The sequence below is a fragment of the Arachis ipaensis genome, chromosome B06 (assembly GCF_000816755.2).
Source record: "Arachis ipaensis cultivar K30076 chromosome B06, Araip1.1, whole genome shotgun sequence".
Classification (NCBI taxonomy): domain Eukaryota; kingdom Viridiplantae; phylum Streptophyta; class Magnoliopsida; order Fabales; family Fabaceae; genus Arachis; species Arachis ipaensis.
This window is the reverse complement of record NC_029790.2, coordinates 10,074,036-10,095,714: the sequence shown is the minus strand read 5'-3', so window position 1 is coordinate 10,095,714 and position 21,679 is coordinate 10,074,036. Positions and strand designations below refer to the sequence as shown.

At 37.0% G+C, this 21,679-nt stretch overlaps 3 protein-coding genes across 4 annotated transcripts in view; 1 reads left to right on the top strand and 2 right to left on the bottom strand.

Moving 5' to 3' along the window:
• LOC107646027 lies at positions 2,018-4,508 on the top strand. The gene is made up of 6 exons (XM_016350210.2): positions 2,018-2,275; positions 2,621-2,713; positions 3,240-3,270; positions 3,846-3,872; positions 3,970-4,102; positions 4,225-4,508. The coding sequence occupies exons 1-6, from the start codon at positions 2,210-2,212 to the stop codon at positions 4,277-4,279; spliced, it is 405 nt and encodes a 134-aa protein (XP_016205696.1). The 5' UTR covers positions 2,018-2,209; the 3' UTR covers positions 4,280-4,508.
• LOC107646579 lies at positions 14,246-17,176 on the bottom strand. The gene is made up of 3 exons (XM_016350756.2): positions 16,720-17,176; positions 15,216-16,407; positions 14,246-14,915 (listed from the first exon to the last, which is right to left on the bottom strand). Exons 1-3 carry the CDS (start codon positions 17,027-17,029, stop codon positions 14,756-14,758), a joined length of 1,662 nt encoding a protein of 553 aa, XP_016206242.2. The 5' UTR covers positions 17,030-17,176; the 3' UTR covers positions 14,246-14,755.
• Positions 17,503-21,679, bottom strand: part of LOC107646580 (probable sugar phosphate/phosphate translocator At3g17430) — a 4,890-nt gene continuing 713 nt past the window's right edge. The window contains exons 1-10 of one of the 2 annotated variants that reach the window (XM_021103937.1): positions 21,117-21,502; positions 20,486-20,591; positions 20,254-20,361; positions 20,048-20,079; positions 19,923-19,973; positions 19,591-19,652; positions 19,230-19,491; positions 18,626-18,891; positions 18,430-18,524; positions 17,503-18,017 (exon numbers count right to left, since the gene is read on the bottom strand). In XM_021103937.1, the coding sequence (XP_020959596.1) occupies positions 17,856-18,017; positions 18,430-18,524; positions 18,626-18,891; positions 19,230-19,491; positions 19,591-19,652; positions 19,923-19,973; positions 20,048-20,079; positions 20,254-20,361; positions 20,486-20,591; positions 21,117-21,118 (1,146 nt within the window). In that variant the 5' untranslated portion in view covers positions 21,119-21,502 and the 3' untranslated portion in view covers positions 17,503-17,855. Of the gene's footprint in view, positions 18,018-18,429; positions 18,525-18,625; positions 18,892-19,229; positions 19,492-19,590; positions 19,653-19,922; positions 19,974-20,047; positions 20,080-20,253; positions 20,362-20,485; positions 20,592-21,116; positions 21,503-21,679 lie in introns of those variants that run through there. The other variant, XM_016350757.2, reaches the window with a different exon arrangement.

The window sequence follows — 21,679 nt, the reverse complement described above, 5'->3', positions numbered from 1 at the left end:
TAAATTAATTTAAAATAAAAATTAAAAATTTATTTAAAATTAAAAAAATTAATATTAAAGAAGTTCAGTATATTAGCCATAAAAGATATAATTTAAACTTTATTATATATGTATTATGTGTTTTTTTTCCCAAAAAATGTATTTATTAGCCATTTTATAAGTATGAGTAAAAATTTTGAATTCGTAATGTAATTTATTCTGTTAAAGTCGTAACATACACTACTAGTGTAAACAATAATGAATTTTCTTTTAGTTTTAATTTTGAGGTAAATACCAAATCGGTATCCGAAAGATTTAGACGCTGACAAAATGGTATCTGACTTTTGTTATTGACAAAATAATTCCTAAAAAATTTTAAAATTTAACAAGCGTATCCAGCAAGTACAATGCTGACGTGGCCACCATGGTTTGGGGACTTGGCAAACCCCCTCCAACCTTGACCCTTCCCTCCCCAACGTAGTCCCCACCCTTCCCTCTATAATGCACTCCCCTCCTCTCCCTCCCCAAAGGTTCCTCCCTTAATCTCTCATACGTCGAGAACGGTTCCTCCTTCTCTCTACCGATTTGCTATTCCAGTTCTTGTTTTATTGGTATTTTGCTGTAATAATAATAGCCAGTCGTAGCAGTATAACAGTCTCCCAACCTTGTCTTTGATCTCCCTCCACCTGAGAAACCGACACCAATATCTTCTTCAGAATACGATATGTCATTTTTGCCCAACAGCAAAAGACCAAGGCACACTGAAACATAATCCCAAAGACAGACTCAGCGACTTACCCGATTGCGTCCTCCTCTACGTGCTCTCCTTCGTGAACGCCAAACACGCCGTCCAAACCTGCGTCCTCTCGCGCCGCTAGAGGAATCTTTAGAAGCTTCTCCCAACCCTCACTCTTCACTCTTCCCACTTCTGCACCTTCAAAACCTTCACGAAATCTGTCTCCACCTTTCTCGCCGCCGCGACCAGTGGCGGAGCTTGAAACAAAATTTTGGGGGGGCCAGATAGAAGATAATTGTCAAGATACTTTTTTATTTTTTGAAAAAATAAAAAAGTATCTTCTATCTGGCCCCCCAAAAGTATCTTGACAATTATCTTCAAAGACGTCAACGTCTTGCATGAGAAAATCACCCCTTGTCTGAACTAAGCTCCGCCACTGGCCGCGACACCTTCTCTGCCGTCCTCAACCTCGATTTTGAGCGCCATTGTTGCATCGAGCCTCATGTCCTCAAAAGAATTGCCAATTATGCGATCTCGCATAAGGTTCGCAACTTAGGTATCTCGATGAAATGCCATATCGTTCACATTTCTCAGGCGATTTTCTCGTGCAAGATGTTGACGTCTTTGAAGTTCTCTGTTTGTCCTAGGGATTATGTCTATGAAAATACGTTGTTCCCGAAATCACTGAATTTAATGGCGTTGACGAGCCTGCATCTTCAGCATTTCACGTTTTGCGCTAGCGGCGATAGCGCCAATGATAGGGGAACCGTTGGGGAGGGAGAGGGAGGAGTGCATTGGGGAAAGAGAGGAGGGGAGTGTGTTAAAGAGGGAGAGGGGGCTGTGATGGGGAGAGAGAGGAAAGGGAGAGTGTTCGTTGAGTAAAGGGAGGGAAGGGGGTTGCGATGGGAAGGGAGAGTGTTCGTTGAGTGTGCATTGGGGAGGGAGGGGGGATTAGGATTTGGGATGGTTTGTCAAGTCACCAAACATACAGTAGCCACGTTAGTATTGTGTTTGCTAAAGATTTGTTCCAGCAAACTCGAAGACATGCTTGTCAAATTTTAAAATTGTTTAGGGAATATTTTGTCAATAACAAAAGTTAGGTATTATTTTATTAGCGGCAAAATTTTTCGAGTACTGACTCTTTAATTTGACCGAAAACAATTTTTTTTTGGAGAATTCTAAAATGTAGACGCAAAATATTATTAGAAGAATTTTTATAACTAAATGCTGAAAATACAACAGATGACATTATTTTATTATAATTTCTCAAAAACAAACTTGTCGTGCATGGATTTGTACCAAAATTTTAGTTACCAATAAAATTGAAAATTTTATCTCTCTTAATTACATCTCTCTCTCTCTCTGCATCTGCGATGTGCAACAAGCAAACTAAACCGGTAAACCCCTTCACCCTTTGAGGCTGAGGCTTAAAGGTTCACACCGATTGTGAGTGAACCCGCCAAATGGTCTCTGCTGCTACAATTTCATCTCAAAATGGACGCCAATGAAGCCAGAATCTTGCTCGGTTTCCCACCTAATACACGTCCCACTACCTCCCAGGTTTGATACAAATCCTTCCTTTTTCTACTAACTACTGCTTAGGGTTTCCAATTCAATCCTTCAATCGCAATTGCCAATTCAAACTTTCCTATTTCCATCAACTCATTTTGAGTTTTTGAGCCTTACCCAGTTCTTATTATTAGCTCCGGTACTTGTTTCTCTGACTCCCAGCGGTTTAGTTTGTTTGATTCGTTGGATTTGGTATCTTCATAATGCATAATCTTTGAACATTAATCAGTCTTTTAAGTTAAAAAAATTAAAAGGAAAAAAAAATGGAGCTTCATCAGATTACTCTGCTTCTGCCCTCGTTTTATTTGTGAAAATTCTGACTCTTCTTTTGTTTAGGTCAAATCAGCTTATAAGAAGAAGGTTTGGGAATCTCACCCTGATCTATTCCCAACTCATGAAAAGCCTCTTGCTGAATCTAGGTTTAAACTGGTGAGCATTTCAGTTCTATAACATGTATGCAAATTTCAAGGGAATTTTGGATGGTGTGTGCATTTTTATAACTAGCTGTGAATTTGTTGGTGCCTTTATATACTTTATTTGAAGTTAGACTACAATATAAGCCTAGTACTTCAGTGTGTTAACATAGCAGATAGCAGAACATGCTTTCTTTATAGACTGATACATGAGTCTGTTATTTTGTAGATAAGATAATAACATCCAGTTTCCCTTATGGCCTCCTATGCCATGACTCATGAATGAAGTTCATGGTCATATTATTTATTCCTTAAACAAAGGATCAAAAAATCTCATTTGAATTGGATTTTCCCCCCACCCAATTCTTTCTCTAGGCATTGGCAAGGAACGCCAATATCTACACTTGTTTTTCGGGTGTTAAATTAAATTGAACTGAGAGTTGTTTTTCTCAAGTTGGATGGCCCTTCCTTTAGCCATTCTTATATCCACATTCCCCGGCTGGTAAATTGAAAGATTAACTGAACATTTTTTACCCCTGCAGATTTCGGAAGCATACGCATGCTTGCTATCTGGTAAATTTCGAGATCCCTTGACTCATAGTTTATTCATTCCAGAGTCCCTTTTTAGACTTTTGTTTGAAAATTTAAAATGATGTACTTATAGCATTCTAAGGTGGCCTACTCTATGCTCAAAATTCAGAATGAGTGTATTGCTTGAGACTTGGAGTATATAACCAGATTATGGGAAATGAAAATTTGCAGAAACTCATTATTTTAGATCATGTCAGTAGTGAAGGATCAGCTTTCCCAGACGGTTTTCATGGTTCCCATAATTCCATAAATGTACATTAAAATGCTGCTATTGACCAACTGCAAAGCAAATATGCTCACATGTATTTTTCTGCATATTTCATTATTTTGCCTTCATCCTTACAGAATTTTAACTTGAATGAAATCGTTGACTTGCTATTCTAGTGTAGCCTGGCAATTCAAACTTGTATTCTTCTGTTTCTTTTGTCTTATTCGATGGATTTGTTGATTTATCTCCCTTGAAAAATACCTCGAGAGTGTAAGAGTTTTAACAAAATTAGCAACTTCATTCGTGTGTAACTGTGTATTAGTCTTTCTGAACAAAATTCCTGAAACAGGTGGGAGAGGAGGAATTTCAGACTCTGGTAAATGTTTCTCCCAAATCCCTTTGGAATATGACTTAAACTTGTTCTGTTCACTTTCCTTTTTTCCTTAATTTAATTTGGCAAATTTTCTGTACAGTTCAGTATTCACGCGTTGTTAGAACTGGAGTCCCTAGGAGTCAAGGAGGAAGTAAAAACCATGCTCTGATTAAAGTTCCCTTCATTTGTATCATTCTGGGAACTGTTGCACTTGGAGGTTTCAATGCTTCAAGGTGATATGACAATTGACAACCAATCATATGGCAGATTCATTCAGTTCTGGTTTTATTTACAAATAAAGTATGTTGTTTGTTCATTGACACAAAACACATCCTTTTCTGCTAATGTTTTGCAGGGCTTACAAAAAACAAAAGGAAGAATACCCATCACACAATCCATTTCTACCTTGATGGAGTCTTAAGTTGGAATGCAAACCATTTTCTTGATGTTTGATTCCTTCAAGTGATATATTTTGCTGTAATAAGGGGGCAATGTTGTAGCATATATGATATATAATACATTCAAACCATAGCTATTCGTGAATGTAAGTGAAAGTGAATCAAATAAAGTTATGTAATTATAATTGATTGTATTTCTAATCCATCTGGATTCAATTGAAGGCGATTTTTTGAAAGTGAAGCTAGTCTGCATATTTCTCTTAAACAATTTATTTAGTTGAGTGTCTGGAAATTTGGATGGTGACTGATGTAAGACATGCACTGATGGTTTCATTGCGCTCTTTTAAGATGAGTTGTGAAATTGACTTTTGTTAATTTTATTTGTAGTGTGGATATTTTTAACCGAATATTTTGAAATATATTTTTAGTATTGCAATTTTTAAATAAGGGTAATGTATATTGTTTGTCCTGAAGTTTGACAAAAGTTTTAAAAATATCTTTAAGTTTTATTTTGTTTTAATTTTGTCCCAAAATTTTTTTATTTGCATCAAATATATTCCAGATGGCTAATTTTTCAAAAAATTTAAGATCAATTCAACAACAATTTTATAAGAACAATCTTCAACACAAACAAATCAAGCATAATTTTCATGCATTATTATTAAATTAGTCTTAACTGTTTTGAAAATTTAGCCGTCGATGATATATTTGATGCAAATCGAAAACTTTTTGGACAAAATTGAAACAAAATAAAATTTAGGGATATTTTAAAAACTTTTGCCAAACTTCAAAGACAAAAAGTATACTTTACCCTTTAAATAACAATTAACACACAACAATATCGTCTATTTGTTTTTTTTTTTCACTTTTTATTTTTGGGCAGTGTTTATACCTGATCCATAATTTAGTCAAGTCTAAAATGATTAGAAGTCTAGTCTACAGAGCAAGATTCCAAATCACACTTTGAGACCTATCCAACCTTATAAAAGTCGGTCCACACGGCACCAACTTGACCTGACTTATTCAAATAAGATGAATCCCAACCAATTCCTACAATCTCCCCTGCGCATCTAAAAAGGAGATTTTAATAACTTCACTAATAAAGGGGAGTAACAAATCCATCCTTAAACCCACCCCTATCTCTACACTTATAAATATCCTTACACCCTTAGGTATTTTTCGAACTCCAATCTACTAAAAATTTGCCATAAACTCACACTAACTTATGCATTGGAGTCCCTTGCAGGTACCACCCCCACCTCCTCATGAGGAACTCGGATGGCTTTATCCCTGCAAGAGAAGATGTCGGACATTGCACCCAAAGGCGTCTGGATCTTGCATCCAGGTCCAAATCACCCTGGTTCTAGGTAAGCCTTGGAACATTGGCGCCATTATCGAGTACTTGAAAATCAAGACCATATGATAGGGGACGACATCCCAGAAGATGGGCACACCACTTCCGATTACGAAACTCTAGAAGAAGAGCAATATAATGATGAGCGAGCATTAGTCATACCCCCTCGAATTGATAAAGGGAAAGGTGTTGCCAGAGACACACATTCGTCAAAATCCGGAAGGACACAGGATAAGCTCAGAAGTTCATCGACCTGAAGGATCCGGCCCAAGAGATCCCACAGAAATTATAGGACTTGTCCACGAACATCAAAGTCGGTTAGAACAACTCGAGTAGGAGCTAGAGCGACAGCGAGAGTTTGAAAGAGCCTTGGAAAGGGAGGTACATTGGTGAAGGAAATTAGAAGAAAAACTCTTAAAGTTGGAATCTGACTTCAAGAGAAGGAGAATCCGAGCTGCCCGAGAAGAAACGCCTCTAGTAGGGGAAGATCTATTCATAGAATAAATCATGCGGGCCAAAGTTTCTTGAAACTTTAAAAGGCCAGACATGGACGTCTATGATGGAAAGACTGACCTAAGACATCATCTGAGTAATTTCAAAAGTCGTATGTATTTGACAGACACGTCAGATGCAACTCGCTGCAAAACTTTCTCGACTACGTTAACCAAGGAGGCAATGAAATGGTTTGACAGTCTACCACTTAAATTGGTCACCTGCTTTGACGATTTGGCAAAAAATTTTCTTACCTGATTTTCATCCAAAAAGATAAGGTTAAACATGTTCCAAGCCTCTTAGGAGTAAAGCAAGAAGTCATAATATCTCTATGGGCCTTAAGAAAAGATTCAATAAGACGTGCTTGGAAATTCAAAACCTGTCCACCGAAACAGTCATCATAGGACTAGTTAATGACCTCAAAGAAGCTCCATTCTCTCAGTCCATATCAAAGAGGCACCCGACCTCTTTGTACGAAGTGCAAGAGCGAGCTGAAAAGTATATCAATATGGAAGAAACTGCCTCAAGACAACACAATCAATATCCAACTCGAGACAAAGAGAAAGAACTAAAGAAAAAAGAAGAATATAGCTTGGACAAAACTCGAAGGCATCACAACTATACCCTATTGTGAGTATCCCTTGTGGATGTCTATAATGAGATATGCTACACAGAAAAGATTCCACCTCCCAAATTGATTAAAAACAAAAAAGATAAAAGTCGGTCAAAATTCTGCGAGTACCATAAAATCTACAGCAATTCCACCAATGATTGCTATGATTTAAAAATTGTGATAAAAAAATTTGTTAGGGAAGATCGGTTGAATAGGTATTTAGCAGAGAGGCTGGACGATTCGAGCAAGCGGAAAAGAGATAAAGAAGACAGGGTTTGGCGAGATCGGCCACCACGAACCTCTGAGAGACACATCCACATGATTGCTAGAAGATTTACGGGGGGATTAACAAAATCATCCTGTAAGAGACATTTGAAAGAGGTATACCAGGTCGGTGAGGAAGCTGAAACGCCCGACCTGCTATCACCTTCCCAAAAGAAGATGCCCAAGGGGTAGCACTTGGACATGGCGACCCTGTCGTAATCACAATGATACTTGCCAATGCAAACCTTTAAAGAACTTTGCTAGATCAAGAAAACTCAGTTGATATCCTGTTCAAAGCAACTTTTAATGAGTTGGACCTAGAGGAAAAGGACTTAAGAGTATACCTAGATACCTTCTTTGGTCCGGGAGATACTCCTATCCGACCTCTAGGGTTTATTTCTCTCTATACCACCTTTGGAAAAAGTACAAAATCAAGGACTTTGAGTAAAGACTACATAGTGGTTAACATAGCACCGGCTTACAATTTCCTTGATAGATCAGATAACACTAAACCAACTTGCAACAGTAGTCTTCACTCCTCACCTTTGTATGAAAATTTTCACTCCTGAGAGAATAGCCACTATGAGGGGAGACCAAAAACCAGCAAGAAGGTGCTACAATGAAAGCCTGAATCTATGAGGGTACACAAAAGAAAAAGAAGTCAATGCCATTGAATTCGGAGTTGTCCAAATTCGGAAAGAATTGAGACCTCAACCTAAAGAAAAGATTGAGGAAGTCCAAATTAGGGACAAAATTGAAAAAATAACCAACTTAGGAGCTAATCTAGCGAGTAGCTAAAACAAGATTTACTAAAGCTCCTGTGAAAAAATTCCAACATCTTTGTCTAAAAAGCTTCTGACATGTCTAGAATCCATCCCGACCTCATGAGCCACAAGCTTGTTGTTAACTCAGGCTCACGATTTATCCAGCAGAAACAACAAAAGCTCAGTCTTAAAAGAGCAAAAGTCGTAGAAGAATAAGTCCAGGAACTATTAGAAGCCGATTTCATAAGGGAGGTAAAATACCCATTATGGCTTGCCAATGTAGTACTCGTGAAGACACAAAATAAAAAATGGAGGATGTGTGTCGACTATACCGACCTCAATAAATCTTGTTCCAAGGATCCTTATGCACTCCCCAGTATTGACGCTCTAGTAGATTCGGCTTGAGGTTACAAGTACTTGTCCTTTATGGATGCATATTCGCGATACAACCAAATTTCGATGTACTAACCGGATTAGGAGAAGACATCTTTCATTCATTACTCCCAGGACAAACTATTGCTATGTGGTAATGCCCTTTAGGTTGAAAAATACTAGAGTCACATATCGACGATTAATGAACAAGGTATTTTCATCTCACTTCGGAAAATTAATGGAAGTCTACGTGGATGATATTCTTGTAAAAACTAAGAAAGAAGCTAGTCTGCTGACCGACCTTAAAGAAGTGTTTAACACGATAAGACATCACGGCATGAGATTAAATTCCACAAAGTGCACTTTTGCAGTGGAAGTCGAAAAGTTTCTAGAATTCGTGCTCACCCAAAGAGGCATTGAAGCCAACCTAGATAAATGTAGGGCAATCGTGGAAATGAAAAGCCCGACCTGTCTGAAGAAAGTTTAATAGCTAAACGGCAGACTGACAGTCCTATCTAAATTCTTAGCAGGGTCGACTTTGAAATTTCTACATTTATTCTTAATTCTCAAAAAAGGGATATCAATTCTACTGAACTCAAGAATGTGAGCAAACTTCTTAAGACTTCAAAAATTTTTTGACTCAGTCACCTATTCTCACCAACCTGAAGAAGAAGAAGAAGAAGAAGAGTTGTACATAGCTGTAGCAGACAGGGTCATAGCCTGTGCCCTCATTTGAGAAGATAAGGACGGGCAGCGTTGTATACTTCACGAGTAAGGCATTACATGGGGTAGAATTAAACTATCAAAAAATAGAAAAATTTGCCTATGTCCTAGTCTTAGCTTCCAGAAGACTCGACCTTACTTCCAAGTCGATATCATTAGAGTCTGAACTAACCAACCCATGAAACATATCCTCCAAAAGACAAATATTGCAGGACAGATGTTACAATGAGCTGTAGAATTATTCGAGTTCGACATGAAGCTCATAGAACCATCAAATCTCAATATCTGGCCAACTTCTTAGCTGAATACATAGGAGAACAACAAGAAAGCCCTACAGGTTGGCATTTATATGTAGATAAATCATCAAATAAAGCTGGTAGTGAAGCAAGAATCATTCTTGAGAATGAGGAATGAACTCGGGTAGAACTCTCATTAAAATTCGAGTTTCCAGCCTCCAACAACTAAGGTGAATATGAAGCCATGCTTGCTGCCTTAAGGCTAGCCAAAGAAGCCGAAGCCTCAAAAGTTACAGTGTTTAATGACTCCCAAATGACAACCTCTCATTTAAATGGGGATTACCAAACCAAAGATCCTACCATGAAGAGGTATTTAGAGAAAACACTAGAACAACTGACACAATTTCAAGAAACAGAGGTCATGCATATAACTTAGGAGCTCAATTGCCGAACTAATGTCCTCTTCAAATTGGCTAGCACAAAGCCAGGGGGCAACAACAAAAGCCTAATTCAAGAAACTCTTCACACACCATCAGTGGCCAAAAAAGTTGGCAAGTCGGACACTCTAACAATTTCCAATCTAAACTTGGGTTGGATGACTCCTATTATCAAATATCTCAAATTCGATATTATCTCTAAAGAAGAAAGGGAAGCAGGGAGACTCATAAGGAAAACACAGAATTATACTCTAGTTCACAATATTCTCTATAGAAGAGGAGTATGTACACCCCTACTGAAATGCGTTCTGACCTCCAAAACTGAAGAGGTCCAAGAAGAAATCTATAGTGACATATGTGGAAATCATCTAGGAGCAAGGTCACTAGCTAAAAAGGTATTATGAGCTGGTTTCTAGTGGCTAACCTTGCAAAGGGGAGCGACCGACTTCGTCAAGAAGTGCCCACCCTGTCAAATGCATACCAATTTTCATGTGGCAGCACCAAAAGAGCTCATCAGCGTCACTTCACCATGACTTTTACAAAATGGGGTTTTGACTTGCTTGGGTCATTTTCTCTAGTGCCGAGACAAGTGAAATACCTCATAGTAAGGGGATAAATGCTACAATAAAAATTCCAGCTTAAGCAACTCTGAAAGCAAAAAAGTCAACACGTTAGAGTTTGGATCGATACCACAGATGTAACACCCTAATTAGCCTAGGCTTTACCTTGCGTCGTAAAGCAAAGGTTAATCAGAGATTACGATAGTTCTAAGCTCATACATAATGTATATATAGAAATAATAATATAATCTAGAAGCCCAATGAAGGATATAGCTCAAAAACAGGATTTCAAAAGCACAAAACGTACTAACGAAGCTAATATCTTAAGGTACAAGAAACAGATAAGATGTAATAAGAGATAGGTATATAATATCATAAGAAACTAGCCACGACTCGCAGAGTTTGAGCTGGCTTGCCATATACAAATATACAGAATCAGACAGTAAAAACAGCTTATACAAATTTTGTTCTCTCAAATACAAGCCTCTAGGCAAAACAAAATACAAAAGGAGATATATATAAACAAAATAAGCCAAAAAGACTCCAAAAGAATCCAAGATCATCCACTTCTGTCACCATCCAAAGCAACTCACCGAGGTGGGTTGCGACCTGCATCTGAAAAATACAACAGAAATATGGTATGAGAACTGGAGGTTCTCAGTATGGTAACAGTGCCCAGTATGGTTGTGCGTCCCCACAAGGCTGTGCGTGCGCACATATCAGAAATCATAAAATTCTGCAACTTTGCAGAATTTCATATTTTTAACACCAACTTTGAATGATCATAACTTCTTTTACAAAATTCTAAAGTTCACAAACTTTATATCGATTTAAAGGATTTTCAAAGATCTTTAATTCTAGACAAGTTTCATCAAATTTTGAAAACCGAGGAAAAAGTTATGATTAGGCAAAGTTCACCAAAAATTCTTTTTTATCCAACTTTTACATGTACCAATTTTACCAAATTCACAAACCACATCCAACTAGATCAATACCAAACTTCCATTTCCAGCACAATCTACCCTTTTAAATCATATTGCACCATTCTTAATCATCAAACACTAAATATATGACACTAAGCTCAATTGTTCCACCCACACATTTACCAACCATCAATTTATTCCTATCAATTCTCATCATCAATTTCATTCATACTTATATCAATATCCAACCACATACAATCATTCAAGTCATCAAACATCATAACTCAACATCGTCATTTCCCAACAGAACATCATCAATTTAGCATACAACTTCAACCAACTATCATCAACAACCATACAAATCCAACCTATCTTATAGGTCACTAGCCTAAGTGTCCATGAATATTATATACTACATAGAGGAAACCGAAACCATACCTTGGCCGATTTCCTTATACACCAAAACCCTAAATGAGCACCAAATGAGCTTTCAACCACAATCTAGGCCACCAAGAATCTCCGACAAGCACCAACAAGCTCCAAAATCCAAGCTAACACCACATATATCACATAAATCAAAATCTAATACCCAAAATTAGTCATTTTACTAGGGTTCTTGAGAACCTACCTCATTTACTGAAAATTGGGCTAGAACCCAATATTTCCTCACCAAGGAGTAGCACCTAAACAACCAAAATACAAGGTTTCCTCAAGATCATCACTCATCAAACTCGAAATCTTAGGGCAGCATAAGGGAAGAGGAATTTCGAGAAACTTACCAAAAGGTTTAGATAGAATTGACGGGCTCGGCAAAAGCTTCGCGTAGCCGCTGACGACACGCGAATCGGAGCACCGTAGCTCAAGATATCATGGATTGAAGTAAAGAGTGAATAGTGTTCTATCTCTTCTCCTCTCCCTCTTCTCTTTTTTGCTGTATGTGTTGTGTTTTGTGAGTGAAAAGGGGTTCACTTAAGTGCTTATATATGTTGGGCTTGGGCCCATCTAATGTTTTTCTAAGGTTTTTGACGGTTTTCACTTTTTTTCGTGTGGTACCGACAGTTGAAAATCACCTTTAAATCCTCAAATTCTCACTCTAACTTTTTGGAATCTAATTTGGGAATTAATCACTTAATTAACCGGTTGATTAGTTGCGGTTCTTACAATAGATACATTGGACAACCCCCTAATCCATAGATGGGGAATCATCTTGTCTACCTGCCCACGACATTGAATCAATAATCCCAATGAGGACAAATGAAGAAAGTTCAAGGATCAAACTCTATAATTTGGTTGAAAACCTCCAAGCTTACAGAGAAAAAATCAACCTCTTTCTTGAGGTACGACCTCAAGAAGGAGCTTATAAAAATGGCTATGAAATACACTAAGAATGTCATACAAAGAAGTTTCTCCACTAGCGACCTCGTCTTGATCCAAAATGATATAAAGCCAAAATCGGGCAATGAACATCTGGTAACAAAATAGAAAGACCCCAAAAAAGTCACTTAAGACTTGGGAAAGAACTAATACAAAAATTTCGAATTGCTCGAAAATGATCTACCTAGATCGCGCCATGTCTACAACTGCAGAGATACTACAGCTAGAAAACAAACCTTACTCCTGATGCACACCTTTTCCGACTTAAAGCGACGAGATCCGAGTTCAAGGACGGATTGTATAACAAATCGAAGTGAAATCGAAATCATAAAAACAATCTTATAACCCGCAAACTCGTACAACAAGCGAAGTTAGGAGAAAGTCGAAAATGACAAGTCAGATGCATGCAAGAAGCATGCAAGTTAAAGCATGTCATCAAAGATGATAAAGCCCTAAAGAAAGGATTGCAAACGTTTTGAACAAAATCGAAACGTAAGAACAATCCTCCAACCAAATGACTCGTACAGAAAAGAGTTAGAAAGAAATAGAAGGACGGTAAAAGCGTTTTGAACTTTGAAACGTAAAAACTATCCTCCAATTAAAACAGCTCAGAAAAAACGAGCTGGATCATACACAAGGATGGCAACCTTATAAAAACTAGAAAGGGGAGGGAATAAGCATATAATCCCTTCACCTAAGGCGCCAATTTATGCTCAGCAAAGCGCGAAAATTACAAGCTAATCTTTTAAATGGTCGCTCGGATAAAGCGACGAGGTTCAAATTGGTGTCTAATGGTTATAATATGGCTTGATGATTTAAAACATCTCAATGTTATGAGTTGAACGAAATCGAGTAAAAAATAACCATATATTCTAAGCGATTTGTATTAAAAACAAGTCGTATAAAATTTTATCACTCTAGAAACAACTCGAATCGAATGATTTGAACAAATCATTGAAAGGTTTCATTTGATAATCCGATCCGCTTGATTGCTCAAATCCGACTTCATAAAACTCGACCTCGAGTAGAGGCACAATTGATAAAGCGACTAAGTCTGATGGTTATAAAGATGATCTGATGCTTTAAAAGGACTTAAAGTAAGCAAGTTGTGAAGTCCTAAAAATAGCTCATATTTAAACGAGTTATATGAAAAAAAGATTAAGTAGCCACATTTCAATTAAACGATTTGAAATGAAACATATCACACTTTAGACAGGCCCAAAATGATTAGAAGTTTAGTCTACAGAGCAAAAGTACAAATCACACTCTGGGATCTACCCGACCTCATAAAGGTCGGTCTACGCGGCGCCAACTTGACCCAACTTATTCAAATAAGATGAATCTCAACCAACGCCTACTCATCTAGAAAGGAGATCTTAATACCCGTCTTAACAAAAGGAAGTAACTAATCCATCATCAAAAGTAAAACTACTCTAATGGTGGTTATTGACCCCTACCTCTATACCTATAAATATTCTCAAATATTTTTCAAACTCCAATCTACTAAAAACCTGCTTAAAACCCATGCTAACTTAAACATAAAAATTCCTTACAGGTACCACATCCACCTCCTCACAAGGAACTTGAACGACTTCATCCCTGCAAGAGAAGACGTCGGACACTACACCCAAAGGCATCTGAATCTCGCATCCAAACCCAAATCACTCTGGTTTTAGATAAGCTTCGGAACAAGTATCTATGTTGCTTTTGTACTTTTCATATCATCACACCTATTAATAGAAGATTTTTTGCATATGACTAGTTAAAAGAGTAAAATAATTTCAAAAGCCTTAATTAATTCTAGGAAAATTTTCTGTTCTATATATACATACAAAGACGTGTTTTAAAAATGTAGTGAACAATGGTGATGAGAGAAGCAACTTGAAAAAAAATTTGAATGTGAAAGCGACGATTTGAGATGGGCCTAGCACTTAATCGTCTAAACTACAATTTTCTATAACCATTTGAGACTACCAACATAGTTTGGTATATAGAGGAAAATATCATCTTTTCATCCCACTAACTTTCTATTTTTCATAAAAAAAAAAAAGAAAAAAAGAAAAAAAAGGGAACATCTTCCTAACCTCAGATATTTGGTTCAACTCCGATGCTACACAATTGGGTTAACCTAATAAAAGCAAAATTTGATCAACGGCATATTTATATTCATAATATGTATGCCGTCCCTGCGTCTTCGGTTTTCCACAGATTTTCAAAGAAACCTCATATTGATCATTTGATCTATCCAACCTTCTTTCCTTCCATTAACTATATGCCTGTATGTATCTCTGTGTGTATGTGTATGCAAGCATTGACGTTAAGCAGATTTTGATCTGGTTTAACACCAGAACCAGGAGAACTACTCTCTACATCATCTCAACTCTGCTCAAGTGTAATAGTAATCGGCTGCCACTCCCCGGAATGGTTATGTATAATCCACTTCTTGACCGAGATTATCATCTCCAGAATCTTAAGTACATCACCTAAAACCTCCTTTTCCATGCATGATCTCCTAAGAATAAGCGATGCTTCATATCTAACAAAAACGAAAATAGTATAAATATATTAGTGATAAAGCTTTCTCCAAGAAGGTAAAAAAACAAAGTGCACAACTAGGGCATATCATTTTATGTAAAATAGTGGAGAATTATGGGACAAAAAATAAATCCGCTTGGTTTCCCACTTGGTACAACTCAAAGTCATGATTCTCTTTGGTTTGCGCTATATTCATCACCGTAGGAATTGGGTTCAAGCTTTCCCCAGCCCCTTCTCATCAATGGACTCCTGATGTATACGAAGGAGTGCGGTAAGGTCAAGAAAATTTACAAATATCTACCTGCAACGGGATGCCAAAATTGACGATTTTCCAGTTGGTGAAGAAAGGAATTGCTGTATTCTAGCCCATGTTGCGTCTGAGAAATCATTAGGATAACCACCTATAGGGTTCACACACTTCCAGAGTTTCCCATTTTTGTTAACATAAAAATTCAATGAACCTATGCTTTGTTTTACTACCATTCCGTGCTCTATTGCACAATCTAAAGCCTTCCTGACATCCATTGTCTGATATCTCACATCTCCATATCGAATGCAATCAGAAATATTTCCGTGAGTAGGCATAACCTTTTCAGCCTTCAGGGTGTCTAAAGTTAACAGAATGCAGCCTATAAGATGTTGGTCGTACTCAGAAGGTGGTCGTAGAAATTTAGCTCCCCAGGTATCGCTAGAACTGGTATTAGGGATGAAGCTGGACAAAGAAGTTTTAGACTGTTCACAATTACGAGAAGACCCCTTGTCCACATTCTCATAACACGATGCTTGGCTGGCATGTGGATTATGCTCTGTTGATGTAGTTAAGCTGACAACATTAGGCGACTGACTAGTACTTATTCTATAATCTTGTCTAGATTCCTGATGATCATGGAGGTTGTTTTGCCTCAAAAAGCTATTCTGTGAATCATGAGGAATTCCACCACTAGAGTTACTACCACTGCTTTTTGAGTGGTCTTGGTGGCTTGGAAGACTAAGTGCAGAACTAATAGTTGCGATGTTGGGCTTATTACAAAAGAATTCATGGGGAGCCCTGGGAAACAACTTTGCCTGTGGAAGTTCCGGATTAGAGCAATGATTGTTCTTAGTCTTACTCTCCGGAAATTGGCTTGCATCGCAGTTGGTGTATTTTTCTTTGAATCTTGGTTGAGACGGTTCAGAAACACGGTTTTGAACCCTTTCAGAACTAAAGCTTTGGGTATTACTTGCAATGTTTGACGAGCTGCCACTGGATAGTGGTGGCCCACCGGCAGAAAGGCTAGTCCAGAGCCACACACTCCTAGCAGCAGCAGTGAGGGACGCCGAAGCTTTTAGTGGTTGAGCGAGAAGAATGTTGTACCTTCTCATGCGCAGCTGATGCAGGGCATTCGAGAAGTCCCTATCTCCGGAAATAAGCAAATAATTCGCAGGAGCAGGGTTGTCCACCGCCCAGAATAACATATCAACTAAAATCTTCTTGTCACTTGCATCTTTCACACCTAGAATGAAACCAAACCAATCCAAACCTCTCACACAATCCAAAACAGAATCAAAAACCACACACCATGCACCCTTAATCACACTAAACATTAACAAGTCACATTCCATGCTCAAGAAGTATATAATTTAATACACAACATCAGCATTACTCCAAATACCTCTTCAACAGAGAATATAAACAAATCTTTCAGTTTGAAATATTTTCTATATCGCGTATGACACGTTGAAGATATAACAAGAAAAAGATTACATATATCTGTATCAAGAAAATGGAGGCTAGGGTTTAACGAAGTGGTAGAAATGAGGCGTACCTGCGGGGACGTGGTTGAGGGAGATGCCGGTGCTGGAGAGCGCGTGCTGCACGGACGATGGAATGCGGTTGGTGTCGCCGTACGCTGAGATGGAGACGGGGCCGCAGTAGTTCATGCGAACCAGTGCGGAACTGATGTTCTTTGCGATCGAATGCGCGTCGCAGCCACGAGACACAGGGCAGTTCTCTATGTCCCACCACACTGATACCTTGGCCGACGAATACTGCATTTCAGCCTCCTTGAGCGACCGAGCCAGCACGGTGCCTTTGGAGGTGGTGGCCTCAGCAGTCATTGGCGCGGTTCCTTGCATTTCTGAGGGATTAACCGCTTAATAGAGCTGTCATTTTACTAACGTTGACGGTAAGAATTTAAATTTGTACCGAATTCCACACCGTTAGTTATTGGTTTTTCTTGGGTTTTTTTTTTTTTTAAACACCATTGGTTATTGTTTGAACTTTGAAGTTGAATAAAGCTAAAAAAAATATACTTTTAATATATTAAAATTAAACTCATTAAATGTTTAAATAGGTAATATTAAAAAATAATTTTAATATGAGAAATGTTAGAAATTAACATTTTTAGTAGAAAAAACATTAGCCATTATTAACCCAAACGCAAGACAAATATAAGGAAAAAAAATATTGTGACCAACATTTTTCTTAGTATTATCAACCTACAATGTCATGCACTGAAATTTGAAAGTCTATAGAATTTTTTTTGTTAAAAAAAAGAGAAACTTTAAAATCAACAATAAGTTAGGGTAATTTCAATGACAAAGTAAACTGAAAAAAATAAAATAGATTAAAATATTGGCTATAACTGCTAACTCAATAATCATCAATTAGAGTCATGAGATCCATTGGGAATTGGGAACCAATAGTCAAATCAAGCCTATACAAGAATCAATCATTTGACTAATGAATACTTTGAACATAAAAAATATTCAACTCTGCTAAAAGAATATGTATAGTTCTTCCGCTTTGTTTTCTCTCTTCTCTGTTACCTTTCTCTTGGAAGGAGGCGTGTATGATCTTTTGCGTGTATGATTTGGTTTCTCTGCGCTCTTCCAAGATGAGATATCAATTTGCCTCTAAACCCTAAGATGACATGATCTTTGCCTCAAAGCTACATTGCTGCTAAGCTGGCTTTCTTCCAAGATGCGGATGAGATATCCGTTTAGACGACATTAAGGGTGCTTCTTCGTCAAAATCATTATCATAAACAGAATCATTCCATGAGGTCCTGTCATTGCTGTTCAAACCGTCATCTGCCTTTTTCTCGCTTAGGAGTAGGTCCTCCTGTATTTATTCAGAAAGGCAAAGAACAAACAGTTGAATAAACAAATATTCTTCGTTAAAGGATAAGATAGAACCTAGGTAGAGAAAATCATTTTAAGTAAAATTGTGAAAGTAAATTAAACACGTAAAACATGAAATCATAACAAGACTTAAATCGTAAATTTAATTGATTCATTCAAAGCCTTAATATCAAAAGATTTTATAAGTTACATCGAAATTTTAGTTATTATGGATAGAACTTGTTCAATTTCTCACTCCTAACTTCGTCAAAGCAAACACCTTAATATTCTGATAATTCACAGAATATAGAGAAATACCTAGTAGTTTTTTCAACCAAGACAACAAAGCCAGGGACAGTTAAATATCCCATATTTCATTGATCTAAAAAAAAAAAAAATACACAATGGCTGACCTTAGCTGAGTCATCTTGAATACTTTGGGGCGGAGGTTGAGATATGCGTACTTCATTGAGCTTCAGGTAGTTATAAAAAACAACACCACTTAGAGCTGCACATTCAAAAGGAATTCACTAATGAGACAAAATAGAAATCTGTTGATAACATGAAATTTAAATTACTATCATCTGTTTTCAACAAAGAAGCATTTACCTATAGCATAACCAATGATATTAAGCGGAGTAATCTTTGATTCAGGAAATAAGACAGTTGAAAGACTTATAAGTATCCAGTCTTTCAAAACCCCAGCCACTCGAATAGTTACTGCTCCGGTTCTACCAATCACCACAAATGTTGACAGATTCAATGCCAGAGCACAAAGAGCGTTTGTAAAAAAAATCCAGAAGTCAAACTGCAGATGTGGATCTTCCATCTCAGGCTTCTCAAGTATATACCATGGGATAAAAAGAAATCCAAAGCTGCATAGAATGTGATCATTACTCAGCAAGAAGTTATTTACAACTCGCATTCCCAGATCAATATAAGTGCATCATAAAGTAACATTCAACCAGGATCCAACACAGAATAAGCAGAGAAGTTATTTACAATTTCACAGGCGTTTCTGCAGAAGTTAATGACTGAGATTAACATAAAAGCAATAATATCTCCTTCAGTTGAAAAATTTAGTAACAGTTGCAATTATTACATATAAAAAACAACACAAGCATTCCACAGAGCAAAATGTTATATTTCTCTTTTTCCTCCCACATACAATTAGTGGTATATGGGCATTCCAATATACCAGAAAATAAACTACCTGCAGGGTGCTATGTAATACAAGCTTGTAATTGGGTTTAGTGTCAAGCCCTTCTTCTGGAGAAGAACTTGAGTTAAGACCAGCCTCAAAGCTTCAGCAATTATTCCTGTGACCTGGTAAAGTGTACCAAGCACATTAAAATGAATTTCCCCATAGGAGGAAATGACTACTCCAAAGCTGATCAGCACCATGTTCGTGAATACATCACACCTTAATTTCTCAGTCCCACAGCCAACAGCCGTGAGAAATGTTGCCACTGGCACTGTAAATTTAAAGTTTAGTAAAAAAGAAGAAAGAAAGAAAGAGGATCATCCATTGGGGGAAGGTATTTTCAAGGAGAGAAAAATAGAAATTAACTTACTCAGGGCCTTAAGCATCTGGATGAAGGCCACTGAAATGTATAAATATGCCGTGTTCCCAAACCTAAATAGACAATGAAGTAATCAAGCCAATATACAATAAACTAAGCAATGAAGTCTACAATGTGACAGCAAGCTTATCAAATAGATAGATTAAATGTTTAACGGTATTTTAACTTAAAAATTTGTTTAATTTTTGATGAATCAACTACAGTCAATAGAATGAAATACAGAATTGAATACGGGGGACCACTAAGGTGCAAACACACCCACATTACAACCTATAAGTGGCTTTTGGTCAAATTACATCTTCACTCCCAGACATATTGCTTACCACAGACTTGCTGCAAAGAAGGCGCTTATAGGGACCACACAAGTAGCATATCTGTAAAACAGACATTTTGTTGAAGCCAAAAATATTAATAGAAATGTGAAACATGATGTGTGTAGAAGTCTTACATATTAAATGTCATTTTAACCGGTGATACAACCTGCACCAGTGAAGTGGGAGGGAAAAAGCGAAGAAAAATATTTAGTTAATTCTGTTACATTCTCAATAATGCATGTTAAGAATTTAGCAGCAATGTGTGAACAAAATAACATAAACAGAAATAAAGAGAAAGGTAGTCATAACTATGACATTACAAGCTCCAACAAATTCATACCTTAAGAACACGAATAAGCAAAAAGGACACTGAACCAGAAAAGGCCATATGGATCATAGTGAGCGTTATTGGAAATGGAAAATTAAAGTGCAATGTGGAGAGGAGCCACTGCAAGAAACCAAAGATCATTGTAAAAGGAAATAGAGTTGAGCAGAATATATTACAGTAAGAAGATAAATAACCAAAAATGAATAAATGGAAGAATTTATCAGGCATATCAGCGATCCCTTGCCTTGTTGTACAGAATAACTCCCGATGAAAGAGATATGTAAAGTAGAAGGTAGACGTAGGTCAGCACATGCTGCCTAGTCATCATTGGCATGACTGCCATACCTACCCTGCAAAACCCAATGCAATCTATTATGTCAAGCATATTTAGACAAAACAAAGCTAGTCATTGATCCCTGCTTATTATCATTATGATAAAATGAACTTCATTAAGCAATCATTGTTCTTCAAGGACCCATGTAAATATAAATTGAATGAGGTACAACCCATTGGTCAGAGACAAACCCTTAACTAGACCTCGGGTTTCCAATAGATTAGTCCTTCTGCCAAGTTGAGGGATATCATGAGAAATCAAATAACTTGTATGAGGGAAAAATGGAGAAAGTAAAACTTACTAAACCCAGCTAAAGTAGTTTTCCCGTTTTCAAGACTCTATTGGAATCAAGCAATCATTAGTAATATCTTCTACACTTGAACTTATAACTATTTCCAAAAATAAATAACATTTTTATTTTAGTTTTTTTTGAATCCATAGCTAGCAGTCTAGCACATATTTCAATTGAAACTTTCCCTTTCATACTCCTTTCTACCGGATACGAGATATGAAAATAGACTCTGGAATGAATATTACTTACATGCACCTCAATATCACAATCCGCAGGATCACTAGGTTAATTGAAAAAGCAAGGAAAATCAATCAACTATAGTGCATTACTCAAATTTGGAAGAGTAGAATCCAGAGTGCACATTGATTATCTATATAAATTTGGAGCCATTGTTTGCTTTTACGAAATTCAGAGCAAGCAAAGCATCAAGTGGGAATTTTGTAGGATCAAAATGCCGTAGAACTAAAACTAGAACGAGAGCACTGTTGGATTCGTTATGTGTGTGAAGAGTCAAGTATATTCAGATTTCAGACGCACAGTTTTGATTCAATGTGAGAATGTGAGAATATCAAATTCACTGACACTGTGGGCATCAATGAGAAGAAATCGAACGAAAATCAAACAATGAATATTTATTAATAAAGGTAAATTAAAAAAATATAATAATCATAATAACAATAATAATAATAATAATAATATTTAAATTATATTATTTTGTTAATTTTATTTTCTATAGCAGAGAAAGATAGAAAAAATAGAGAATGGGAGAAAAGAGAGAGAAAGATAAAGATGAAGAATGAGAGTGAGAGAGA